General features: G+C 40.5%; 1 protein-coding gene across 2 annotated transcripts in view; it reads left to right on the top strand.

Annotated features, from left to right (window-relative positions):
- The window catches only part of WWC2 (WW and C2 domain containing 2), a 105,564-nt gene that overhangs the window by 33,051 nt on the left and 59,156 nt on the right, over positions 1-13,357 (top strand). For both annotated transcript variants that reach the window (XM_074866414.1, XM_074866415.1), the window contains exon 2: positions 2,839-2,948. In XM_074866414.1, coding sequence (XP_074722515.1) covers positions 2,839-2,948 — 110 coding nt within the window. The remainder of the gene's footprint in view (positions 1-2,838; positions 2,949-13,357) is intronic.

Here is a 13,357-nt window from a genome sequence, read left to right as displayed (position 1 = left end):
TTGCTCCTAGATATTATCTCCTTTCCAATTACATCTCATTAGCTCTCTTTGCTTTCAACTTTTGTCTTGCAAATTTTCTCTTGCATGTTACTTCATGTCATGTTAATCTCATCCATTTGCCATACATATTTTGAAAGTAGATACTGTTTATGTTGAGACACTTCTGAGGGCCCTAAGCAGTCTGATACCACCTTGTGCTGGTTGCTGCTCAATTGTAAAAGTCCATGTCGGGCTCGAAAATCTTGTGCTATTAAAAGACTCTGGAACAAAAAAGAGAGTTATGGAGATGTAACACACTTAAGTAATTGTGATCCTGTTATCCAAACCTTTTCATGTTTTAAAAATCTACTCAGGAACAGTTCTCCTGACATAGTTCAGATCTTAAGGCTGTGATGTCCAAGCATGATCCAGCAGAGCAGAATTCATAAAATAACTTGTTCAGTACTGCCTGTGTTTCAGGACCTCTGTCTCCCTCTTCTTCTTTTGTTTAAGGTCCAGAGTGAGTCACTCAAGTACTTTTCCACGGTTTTTTAGTGTTGTTTTAATTTATGGAGTGTCTGGGTTGAGAGAGTGGCTGCTATTCATTCTCACGGTGTCTGATTTCTGACAGGTGATAACACTGGACAAAACATCCGCGTGGCCAGAGTGGTCCGTGATCTAACCTGCAGAATGCACTATAATAGTAAGAAGTCAGTATTTGATTAAGAATAAAATTGGTGTGGAGTGCAGATGAAAAGCCAGGATAGTACTGTGTTCATATCCTTCCTGTAGAGGTGGTTTAAAAATCGCATCTTGTGATTGTTGATAACTGTGGTGTGTATTTTTGGTGAAAGTATTAAATCTTTATGCAAGTTCTAAATGAATTTATTAGAGACCATCTGGCCATATTTATATGAGTTTGTTGTGATTCCAACTCTGCTATATGGTATTTCAAATATTTTTTCTACTTGAGCTACAAGAGTTGTGTTTTGAGTTAATGTTATAACATTAAGGCAAAGAATGACGTTGAACTATGATTTTTTTTTTTAATCAATTTAAGAAATCTCTTCTGAAAATCCACATTTGTAATCTGATTTGAGGCAGGACTTTCTTCACAGCGAGATGTGCCCTAGTAGTTGGCACAGGTTCACATGACTAATCAAACCCACCAAAGGGCTATTGCTTTATGTGATTGATGCTTCCTCTGAGCAGTAGTGGCCTGGGAACTCTCTGACATGGGTACCCTGTGTTCAGTCGGCTGCGTGCTCTGGACAGCCTGGCTGAACTGTGATTGTGTGCATTATCCTGACTTTAAAAGGCTCCTCCTGCTTTCCTAAGAGCCATCTCTTTCTGTCTAGCTGTTACTATTTGCAAACAAAACTGTAATTTTTGAAGTAATGCTGGATGTTGTAAGCTTTGGAGAAACATGAGAAAGTGGATTCATACTTACAATTAAAAAAAATAAATCTGTCTATACTCTGCAGAGATTTTGGATCTTAAGAGCTTGGTTCTTTGTAATTTCTGCAACCCTAGTTTGGAGGACTAAAGTGTTGCCCTACCTAAAGAATTGATAGGTCAGATCCATCAGTAGTAATAATATATTTGTGGGACAATGATTTCTAAATCAAACCTGTGCTCAAATTTCTGTTTTCTCAGCTGTAAGAAAAATTTAATTCAATAGTTTTGTAAAGTATTTTCTATGTAGCGTTTTCTATACAAAAAAGCCCATTCATTTTGTAGAAAGTAAAATGTACTATTCTCTTTCATTTCTCACAAAAATGTCAATAAACCAGTTTCTTTTGGTCAGAAACTAATTGAAGAAAAAATACTGAAACAAAAAGCTTATGTGAATTGGTTTTAGCTTTTTGTATAGAATTTTAGTGATGAGATGAAAAAACAGTTAAGGTGATAGAACTTAAGCAGCAGTGAGCAAAGGAGGTGATGCTCATGTGTCCCACAAACTGCCCTTGGTAATCTTACTCTGGGGATTTTTTAATTTAAACTCTGGCTATGTACTAATCTTATTGTCACTATGGTGCCAATAAAAACTTAAATCTCTTGTTCTTCCTATTAAATGTGTCAGTATATCAGACATGGTATTTATCTGTGGGTTTATCAATAGGAAACTCTCTTTTTTTTTTTTTTAAAAAAAAAGGCAAAAATATGATGATGTAAAGCTTTGCTCAGCCTCAGTTGGAAAAGAGCCCATGTATTATTATCAATCTATTTCTTGTCACAAATAGGCACTCCATTATTAAAATGAAAAACTTAGTCTTCCTAAAAAGGCACCATATGAACATCTGAAGGCCCATTAAATGTTACTTATAAAATGTCTACTCTATGCACTCCTTTTCCACACTGCTGCTTATTTTATTCAAGTATGTGGATTGGTAAGTGCTGCTAACTGCATCTTAGATGGTTGTATGCTCTTTTCTGAGTATCCTGTCTGTGGTCATTAGAGAAGATGACCTTGAAATCTTGAACTCTCATCACAGACTCGGGGTTGAAGTGTCCAGTTCTTCTGGGGACAAATAGGAGTGTAGATTTTTTTTTTTCTTTTACAAGCTATTGGTTATTTTTTAACTTTAAACTGTCAAATGTGGAAGATGTTGCTGTGAATTTCTCACTTGAATGCCTGTACTTATGCAATGACTTATATTATGTTCTTGAAGTTAATTAATTCAGAAGGATGGAATACGGAAAAAACAAGAGCCAACTTTAAGATGGAGAAAACAACTTACTTTCCTTTCTTCCTCCTATGTTTCTTTAGCTTCTGTCATAATAGGAATTAATATGAATAACAAATGTATGTATGGAAGAGAGAAAAGCTATACCATTAACTTGTTTCTTTGGTTTTAGGTTAACAAAGCCCTTGTCATTTGCGGATTGTGTTGGGGATGAGCTGCCATGGGGATGGGAAGCTGCATATGATCCTCAGATTGGTGTATACTATATTGATCACATCAACCGTAAGTGTTTTTCAATTTGCCGTATTGGTTATATAAGAAGGCTCATTTTGATTAGACTTTCCTGAGAAGATTCTAAAGCATGACTGGGAGTAGGGAAGGATATCTTGTGAGAGAAGTGTAGTTAAAGTAACAATTTCTGACTTTCAGTAGACAAATTATCCCATTTGTGTGCATGGGTTTGTTGGGGATTGTTGCAGATGTATTATAGCTGGCTCAAAATTATTCATATGACTCTTCATCTTTTGCTGTGGAAGAAGTCCATGTAATGTGTAGCAAATAAAGATGGTTTACATCTGTTGGTATCTGTGAAGTGTAGGATGTTTGGCTATTAAATATTCAGCAGTGTGCACTGGAGGAGATAGTCTGATACAAGTAACAAAAACTGGCTTCCATCTAACTGCTGAAAAGAACTATTGTAGATAAGGTAGTATGGAGTGGAGGCAGGTATTTGTAACATCATGTATATGAGGTCTGGCAAATGTACTGTAGTTCTAAGAATGTTGTACAATACATTTCAGGCTATAAATAATGTTATATTTTGTAGTAATTGGAAATGGAATGGGGAATCGGAATGCTGGGGAAAATTTGCTCTTCGGTATAACATTATTGGCTTTAAAAGGCTTACAAGAAAATCTGCTGGTACAAAATGACTACATCTGTTTCTACATATATTTTTAATTGCATGGGAATTATGTCTACACTACACAAAAGTATAGCAAAATTTGAAATACAATGCTTACTAGACTTACTGAAATGAATATATTCCTGAAAGCATTTCTAGCTTCTTTTTATGCATTTATTACTCCAGATGGATTGATATATTTTTCTATTTTCTCAGAAATTGTCTTTTAATAACGAAATAGAAGAGATTCTATTTGAGATCAATGCCTGAACATAGGTGCCTGCATTTGTACTAGCAGTGCTGTGTACTTCAGAAATCATAAGGTGTCTATGGCCATTTCAGATGCTTCCGGTTAGGAGAGACAACTGCACAAGGTCATGGACAGTAAGAGACCAATGGCCTTCTGGAACAAGAGCTGGAGACAAGGCTTGTTACCCCATGGCATCTCAAATGTATGGGCAAGTGGATCAACCCTGAGACGTCTAAGTTGCTTTTGTAGTCATTACAGTAAATGTAATGTAATGAAATATTCTATAGGCATTTAGGAGAAATCTCATGATCGCTTGCCCTTGTTCTTGTGGGAGACTTTAACTTCCCAGACATCTGCTGAACATACAACACAGCAGAGCGGGACCAGTCTCAGAGATTCCTGGAATGTGTGGGAGACAACTTCCTGACGCAGCTGGTGAGAAAAGCAACCAGAGAAGGTGCCCTGCTGGATCTCTTCTTTGTGAACAGAGAAGGATTGGTGGATGACGTGGTGGTTGGAGGACGACTAGGGCACAGCGATCATGAAATAATAGAGTTCTCTCTTCTTAGAGAGGCCAGGAGAGAGGGCAGCAGAACTAATATCCTGGACTTCCAAAGGGCTGACTTTGTCTTGTTTAGGCACCTGCTTGAAAGGATCCCAAGGGAAGGGTATAGGGGTCCAGGAAAGCTGGGCACTCTTTAAGAAGGAAGTCTTAATGGCTCAGGAGCAGGCTGTCCCCAGGTGCTGTAAGAGAAGCTGGCGACAGAGAAGACCACCCTGGCTGAACAGGGAGCTTTGGCTGGAACTCAGGGAGAAAAGGAGAGTTAACAGCTTTTGGAAGAGAGGGCTGGCCACTCACAGTGATTACAAAGATGCTGTGAGGCTATGCAGGGTGGAAATCAGGAGGTCTAAAGCCCAGCTGGAAATTAATCTGGCTTCAGCAATCAAGGACAACAAGAAATATTTCTAGAAGTGTGTCAGTAGCAAAAGAAAGACCAGGGAGAGTATCCATCCCCTGCTGGATGCAGGAGGAAACATGGTAACAAGTGGTGAGGGGAAGGCTGAGGTGCTTAATGCCTTCTTTGCCTCAGTCGTTAATAACAAGACTAGTTGTATTGAGGGAATCCAGCCTCCTCAGCCAGAAGACAGAGACTGGGAGAACGACCCCCCTGCATTCCAGGAGGAGACAGTCAGTGACCTACTGCATCACATAGACACACACAAGTCTATGGGACCGGATGGGATACACCCAAGGGTGCTGAAGGAGATGGCTGGGGTGCTCGCCGAGCCGCTTTCCATCATTTACCAGCAGTCCTGGCTGACCGGGGAGGTCCCAACAGATTGGAAACTGGCCAATGTGATGCCCATCTATAAGAAGGGTCGGAAGGATGTTCCAGGAAATTACAGGCCTGTCAGCTTGACTTCGGTGCCCAGGAAGCTGATGGAGTAGCTCATCCTGAGTACCATCACACAACACATGTGGGACAACCAGATGATCAGGCCCAGTCAGCATGGGTTTATGAAAGGCAGGTCCTGCTTGACAAACCTGATCTCCTTCTACGACAGGGCGACCTGCTTATTGGGTGAGGGAAAGGCTGTGGATGTAGTTTACCTTGACTTCAGCAAGGCCTTTGACACCGTTTCCCACAGCATTCTCCTGGCAAAACTGGCTGCTCGAGGCTTGGATGATCGCACAATTTACTGGGTAAAAAACTGGCTGGATGGCCGGGCCCAAAGAGTTGTGGTGAATGGAGTTAGATCCAGTTGGAGACCAGTCACGAGTGGTGTCCCCCAGGGCTCGGTTTTGGGGCCACTCCTGTTTAACATCTTTATTGATGATCTAGACGAGGGGATCGAGTGCACCCTCAGTAAGTTTGCAGACGACACCAAGTTGGGTGGGAGTGTTGATCTGCTCGAGGGTAGGGAGGCTCTGCAGAGAGATCTGGACAGGCTGGAGCGATGGGCTAAGGCCAACTGTAGGAGTTTCAGTAAGGCCAAATGCTGGGTGCTGCACTTTGGCCACAACAACCCCCAGCAGTGCTACAGGCTTGTGGAGGAGTGGCTGGAGAGCTGCCAGTCAGAGAGGGACCTGGGGGTGTTGATTGACAGCCAGCTGAACATGAGCCAGCAGTGTGCCCAGGTGGCCAAGAAGGCCAATGGCATCCTGGCTTGCATCAGAAATAACATTGCCAGCAGGGACAGGGAAGTGATCTTACCCCTGTACTCGACAGTGGTGAGGCCGCACCTCGATTCCTGTGTTCAGTTTTGGGCCCTTCACTACAAAAAGGACATTGAATTACTCGAGCGTGTCCAGAGAAGGGCAACGAAGCTGGTGAAGGGTCTGGAGCACATGTCGTACGAGGAGGGGCTGAGGGAACTGGGGTTGTTCAGTCTGGAGAAGAGGAGGCTGAGGGGAGACCTCATCACCCTCTACAACTACCTGAAAGGAGGTTGCAGAGAACTGGGGATGAGTCTCTTTAACCAAGTAATAAGCGATAGGACGAGAGGGAATGGCCTCAAGTTGCACCAGGGAAGGTTTAGACTGGATATTAGGGAGCATTTCTTTACAGAACGGGTTGTTAGGCGTTGGAATGGGCTGCCCAGGGAGGTGGTGGAGTCCCCATCGCTGGAGGTGTTTAAGAGTCGGGTCGACTTAGCGCTGAGGGATATGGTGTAGTTGGGAACTGTCAGTGCTAGGTTAACGGTTGGACTGGATGATCTTCAAGGTCCTTTCCAACCTAGATGATTCTGTGAACTTCAGCTGCTTTGAAGATGAGCTGATGTAAGCTCCTTCGGGTTGGACTGAAATTCTCATAACTAGATATCTACATTAGATATCTACTGTGCTTATTGAACACCTAATAGACAGAGAGATAGGCAGATAGACACCTAATCTTGAACTGAATCCCATCCAATAACCTCACTTGGGCTTTTATAGCCCTGCTTTATTGGAGTAACAATGAGTCCTCTGATCTCAAAAATAGGGACATACTTGATTGAATTCAAAAGGTGCAGAAAGTAAAGGATTTGCTTCTAAATCTAAATGTCTTTAACTTCTGCTTTGGCCAAAACTATAACACTTAAAGCTATAAAATTTTGAGAGGCAGTCTGCGTTTCTGGGTTTTTTGAAAGTGCTTTTAGATCACTGCTCTGACAATTGTGTTTTAGTTCATGCCTGCTCAAAACTTGTAATCAGTTCTAAAAATCTCAGTCTTGTACCTTAGTTTTTTTCCCTTTTTTCAGACAGAGATTAAATTTTTTCTTTTAAGTGCTATTTCTGTACGTTGAAGGTGAATTCCTGAATATTATAAGGTGTTCATGGGTTGAAGTTCTGCTTCACACACATCTAAGATGTTGAGGCTTGGACAGCATTGTCTTGGAATTCTCTGGAAAATTGTTAGTATACTGCAAACACTAATGCTTCCACTTAATAGAGAATAGTTGTGTATATCCATTTCTACACTTGTCTTTCTGTGGCTGGGACAAATGAGTGTGATTAGGTAGGTTTCTTATTATGTTAATGCATATGATGGCTGACAAAATGGTGTACTTTGGACATAAAGTGGTTTCCATCCATAGTTCAGTAGTGCATTTGGTTCCTGTTATATTAATATATGTGTTGCTTTGTAGCAATTTCACTGAAGCTTCTTACTTTGTAAAGTGGTATATTTGAGTTTTGTACACTGTATTTTGCACAGTATTTTGGTGAGAGTACTCTTGAGTTGCTGGGAGGTAAACTGCCTAAGAATCTTCTAAGTAGGCCATTTGTTTGACGTGCCAAATGTGGAGATTATAAATTCATCTGACTGGGGTACTTGTATTGTTTTGATGCTATTGAAATCTCTAGTATGGAGGTCATTAATAACTAGGGGGGGAAAAGCCTTTCTAGAAAGCAGTTTTTGTGCCTGCTTACTCCTTTATTAGCAGTGTAATAATTCAGATGTGTTGAATATGATTTTTGTTAAACTGTTGAACTGTTGAAACTGTTCGACTGTTGAACTGTTAAAATTGGCTGTGTTAGAACAGGGAAGACTCCTTTACTTTCACCTGTATCGATTATAATTTTGTTAATTCTCTCTTTTACTGGACAAAGAAGCCCAATGAGGGAGAATAGCTGTACCCACTGCTAGGAGGAGGACCAAATGGATAGATGCCTGAAAAACAGGTTGAATTAAGCAGAATTTCAGGACCCATAAATGGCAGCTTGAGGGATAGTACCCTGGGAAGAAATCTGCTCCCATGTGTTAGGTAGGGAGGGGTGACTAAAGACATTTCATGTTCATTACCTTCTGGCTGGATTTATTTCAGCAAAATGTTTGAGGGAAGGCCCATTGATTCTCTCTCCTCTTGCATCCCATAATTAATTATTCTGAACAGCTTCTCTATTATCTGTCCTATTTTTCATTTCTTTTTCTGGTATTATTCCTACTGTGTGCCACTCTGAAGTTTCAGGTTGTCCGCAGGACTTTGCAGCTGCTGTAGTAAAACTGGCCAGTCTTGTTAAATTTCTCACGCCAACCCAATAACCTATGAGCAGCAGGCACAATAGACTGTAAACTCAGGTGGTCTTATTCATGGCTGTTCCCTCCTTTTCTGTTAAAAACTCAAGGCTGAAAATGTTAAGGATGGAATTTCCATTAGTGGTCAGTGCAGGACTTAGTTTGCTCCTCTTGAAGGGTGGATATTGGCAAAACTCCCAGAGATTTCAAGAAAGCACTATTAGGCTGAACCTTGCAAAGTTCTAAAAATTCTACTAAATTTCTATGATGTCAATTCTTCAAAAACTATTTAAATCAATATATCTTAAAAAAAAATTCCACATCTGTGTCTTAGTCCTTTACCTTCCTCTGCAAACCTGAGAAAAGCCTACTTTCCCTAACTGCCAGTGGAAACTCTGTTTTTCCTCCACAAAGGGATAGGAGTTGGCTGTGAGCAGTCTGCAATTGTAAAAACTCCCTCAGACTTGAGGAACTTTATTTTGGTATCAATATATTTAAGTATAATTGGTTTTATTATCATCACACATTTTCTATAATTTTATATATTTTAATGAGTTTTTTTCAAATGCAGTTTGTTTTTTTTCTAGCTCTTACTGATTGCCTTAGAGCTTTCTCATGATCCTTTTGGATGATGTAACCCACTTTGAGAAAAATTGACTGAGGTCATTACTTTATGAATATATTACCCCAATTAGGAGTCTTAATGTGATGCTTTCAGCTTCAAGGGAGACCAGATTAGAGGCCATCTGGCAAGGCAGAACATGCATATGATGTGGGTAGCTAATACTGTAAGAACCTAAATACTTACCCTGTGCTTCAGTAGCACCCTTTGTTAGAGGGATGACTGAAGGAATATTATTCGCTGGTCAGGGACCAAGGAGTTTCTTTTGTGCAGGATCCTTCTTACTGTGGTTTGGGCAAGTCCAAAGATTTCGTAGTTTATGCTGTTCACTCTTACGGTTGTTATTACACATATATACTTGTGTATCCATCTACCTCAGCTAATTTGCTAACGTTACTAATTTTGCTAAATAACATGGTTAGGATCTCAAGGCAGTACCAAAAAGAACACAAACCTATTACTCCATTTTATTTCATATCTCTACAGGCAAAGTCATCACTTCCAAATTTTTCCAATTCATCTGCAGGGTTTTCAACATCAGGTGCTAAGTGGCTGAGATGCAAACATTTATGCTCTTAGAGCTTGATTGGCAAACACTTTAAAGCTGATATAATCTCTGAAAGAATTGGTCCTGCTCTTGCTACCTCTGGCCTTTTGTTCTGTCCCTGCAATGTTTTTGCTTATACTGGCATGAACATTTGCATGGCCAGACAGTGAATCAGATCAAGGAGCTGATTCGAGTTGAAACTAGTCCGGTATGAAAAAAAAAAGTTACTATTTGTTCTCCTTTCCACACCCCTATTTATGCAAGCAAGAGAGGGAAGGTGACCTGGGGATATGAATGAACAGTCAGGTGGAAGAGACAGGGGACAGCTGCTTTACATGGTAGCACTGGTTAAAGGTATTTTGAAATGACACCCTTTATCTGTTCTGCGCCCTGTGCAGGCTTTCCAGGAAGCAGTTTTGATTCTGAGGCTGTGATTTCCAGGTGCGCTTCTTGGGTGGTGGTGGCAGCTGAAGGAGCAGTTGTTGCTCTGGTTCCTGCCCCCTCATTGTGTCAGTGTGACGATATGTAGTAAACACAGACAACCGGGAAGCACTCTGTTCCTGAGATGTGCGAGTTGTTTTTCCCCACCTCCTCTTCCTTCCTCAGGCTGCTCAGGTTTTCTGATCCAGATCTTTGGTTGGGATGTGTATAGATGAACAGCTATGGGGTTAATGGGAGCAAGAAAAGGAGACTTCTACTTCTGGCTTGACATGAATAGTCTGAGGGAATCCTGGGCTGGGACAAGTTCTGCCTTGCCTTCAGCACCCTACCTATTCCTAAATATTTTATGCCCTTTACTTCTAGTTCTTATTTTCAGGCTCAGGAATAACCAAGTGAGTGGCAGTTTTCTTCATTGCACTGATCTAGTTAATCTATAAAACATGTACTCTGCTGTTAGTAATGTTTAGTGGCAAAGGTAACAGAAAGGAACTGAGTAACAGATAGTATTTAGAAGATAAGGATGGGAAGGAATAGCTACTCCTAGCCCAGTAGTGTTTCAGACCAGCATATCACTTTCTTTTTGTCACTCTCTACTTTGTATTCAGTATGATGATTTTTCTCCTTCCCTCCACCACAACACTTTTCTTCAAAACAGAGTTGGACATCTACCTTCTATGCTTCTGCAGCTCCTCTCTACTTAGTTTTAATTGTCCACTTTGGAAGCATGAATGCACCTTTTCCAGAGACAGCTTTCTACCACTGTTTCATCCACAGAGAAAAAAGTTGAGTCAGAGTGATGCTAAAACATCAGGAAGGTAGAGGGATTTCTGTCTGCTTAGCTTGAGAATAGAATTAATTGGAGGTCTCTATTTCCTCACCTGGCTTCCTTCTTAAAATTTCACAGCCTAGCTATTTACCTACACTGTTTGACACTTATAACACAGTATTTTAACTACAGGTATCTATTTCTTGTTGAAATCTTACAGACTTTCATGCTAGTTTACACCTGTGCAACTGGTTTATCTAACACAAGGATTTTTGTTGATAGATTGACTCTTCTCTGCTCCAGCCTGGGACTCTAGTATAATCTGCATCTATGAAAGTATGCCAGACTGTATTTTCAACAAGGAAATCATCTGAAAATCCCACCATGAGTCTGCAGTTACCATTAGCTTGAGACAGTCAAATGGTGTATCGTGATCGGTACTGATCAAACAGTCACGCGCATCACCATCTTCTAAGCAAGTGGTGACATGCAAGCGTTTGGGAGACAATTGTGAAGACACTTTACTGTCAGCAAACTCACATGATGAAAACCCAAGTGCAGTATATCTTACCTTGAATCTTATTTATAGGTATATACCTTCTCTGTGCCCTGGCTGTAGGAAGAGATTAATCTGGTACATGCTGGCTACAGAAGGAGGGCTTCAGCAATGAAGGCTCTGATTAAATATGAGTTCAGCTGCTGACTGTTATGTAAAGATCATACTTGTATGTTTTTCTTATGTCTTAGTTCTGGTAGCCATAGCAGTAGAACATTACCTACTTACTGGATAATGTAGAGCAAAATGCTCTGAGTTTCTACTGCATTTGACTGAGATATACAAGCATATGCTACCCAATATCTAGAGGAAACTAATGTGCCATAAGGATAACCTTTTCAATATTCATAAAAATCTCTGAATAAATATTTATTGGAAATCTGCTCATGCTTGCACAGTGTAGCTAGAAAACGTTCTAATTTTCTCTCATTACTCAAATTCAAGCACAGAATTATTTTATGAGAAAGTGAAGAAGGTGTCTGGAAGAAAGGAGACATTTTTTGTGTGCAAGTTCTATGGCAGGAAACAAACTGTAGAGAGCTCAGTTCCAAGCATACTCTGAATAACCTAATTTTCCTCCATATTTCTCTTTAGAACCCATATTGCATCTTATTACGTGGTAGAATGTGATTTTCTTTGAGTACTCAGCAATGTGTTAGATCATTTTGAAGATACTGTAGATGTCATTTTGTTGGACTGCACGGTCTTACTGAAACTGCTCTCTCTGTAATGTGCTATTCTTTATTTTTATGTACCTATTGAACAAATATATCAGTGTTGAAATGATGTAATATTTGTTTGTGAATACTTCCTCAAGTTTTGGGGTACAAATTGCATTTCTTGTGGTTTGAGCTTGAATTGTAAGTGTTTTTAAAAGTTGGGGGGGGGGGGGAAATGAGAAGAAAAAAAAGCATTCAGAAAGCCTCTGGTATGTAAACAATAAAGTGCATTCCTTAAACCAGTCTAGTAACACTTGGTTTTTCTTCCTGAAACTAGCACTAGTGCATTTGCTTCTTTGCTGTTCATTAAGACTTGCATCTCAGTTGCCTGCACTATTTGTTATGCCAGTTGAAGTACAATGAAGTAATATTTGCACTCTTTTTTTTTTTCCTAAGTGTATTTTTGTCTGATTGCAGGTAAAAGTACTGGAGATTTGAAAGCCAGTTTATCAAGAAATGTGGGATATACTTGTAGAATAAACATATCCATAGTGATTACGTAATGTTGATAAAATTGCTTTCACCACCCAGCACTAAGCTAACTTGCGTTATCCTGTGATGGTTGGTACCAGACACCATTTTTCTTCTGATGTTATGTGTCAAAGGGTTGTTGTTGATTTTGTTTGTGCCATCTTGAAACATTTTTGTGTGAGATACCATTGAAATCTTTATTCTCCTTTGCTGCGACTGGCTCCAGTTTGGCTTGTCTGCAGCCCTTTTCTGGGGGCTTGCCCTCAACATGTGTTAGACTGCTTTCCAGGTATCCTCTCCTTCTCAAAACACTTCTGCAGAGTAGGATGTAATCCTACCCCAGCAAAGGCATGGGGGGCTGTTCAAAAACCAATCTGGATTTAGCTTGAGCACCTTCTTCAGCCACTGGGGTTCAGGAGAAGCACCAGTGATGAGGGATCCTGAGTGTAGTCAGCTATTGGGTGAGGGGCTTTGAAGCCTGTGTTTACTCTCTTGAAGGTGGGGTTCTGTTTGGTTGGAGGTGTAGTAGTCCTGCAATTGTTAGGCAAGATAACCAGAGATGTCAGGTGTAATGGAGTTATCTTTTCATTGCTTACTATTTCAGGCAGAGAAGCTGCCACCCTGACACAGTATCTAGCTGAGTTGTGACATGGTGCAGCCCAGAGCACAGCCGTCAGTGTGCAGCACACTTCTGCATCAGTCAGAACTACCTTCTTTTTAAGGCTCAGCCACTGCAGTTTTGCCATCGCTTCTCTCATATTGTACCTCTGGTTTCCAAGTCTGGAAACTTTCTTGTAAGTTAGTATATGAGGGAGAAGGTGCATGATATTGATGAGTAGATCCATACTTAAGATTCTAATGGATGACTGAATCCTTAAGTAGGCTTGCTGCTGCCAAAAAAAACATGTCTGGTTCT

Source organism: Strix uralensis, chromosome 4, assembly GCF_047716275.1.
Source record: "Strix uralensis isolate ZFMK-TIS-50842 chromosome 4, bStrUra1, whole genome shotgun sequence".
NCBI classification, from domain to species: domain Eukaryota; kingdom Metazoa; phylum Chordata; class Aves; order Strigiformes; family Strigidae; genus Strix; species Strix uralensis.
This window is presented reverse-complemented; position numbering and strand designations above follow the sequence as displayed.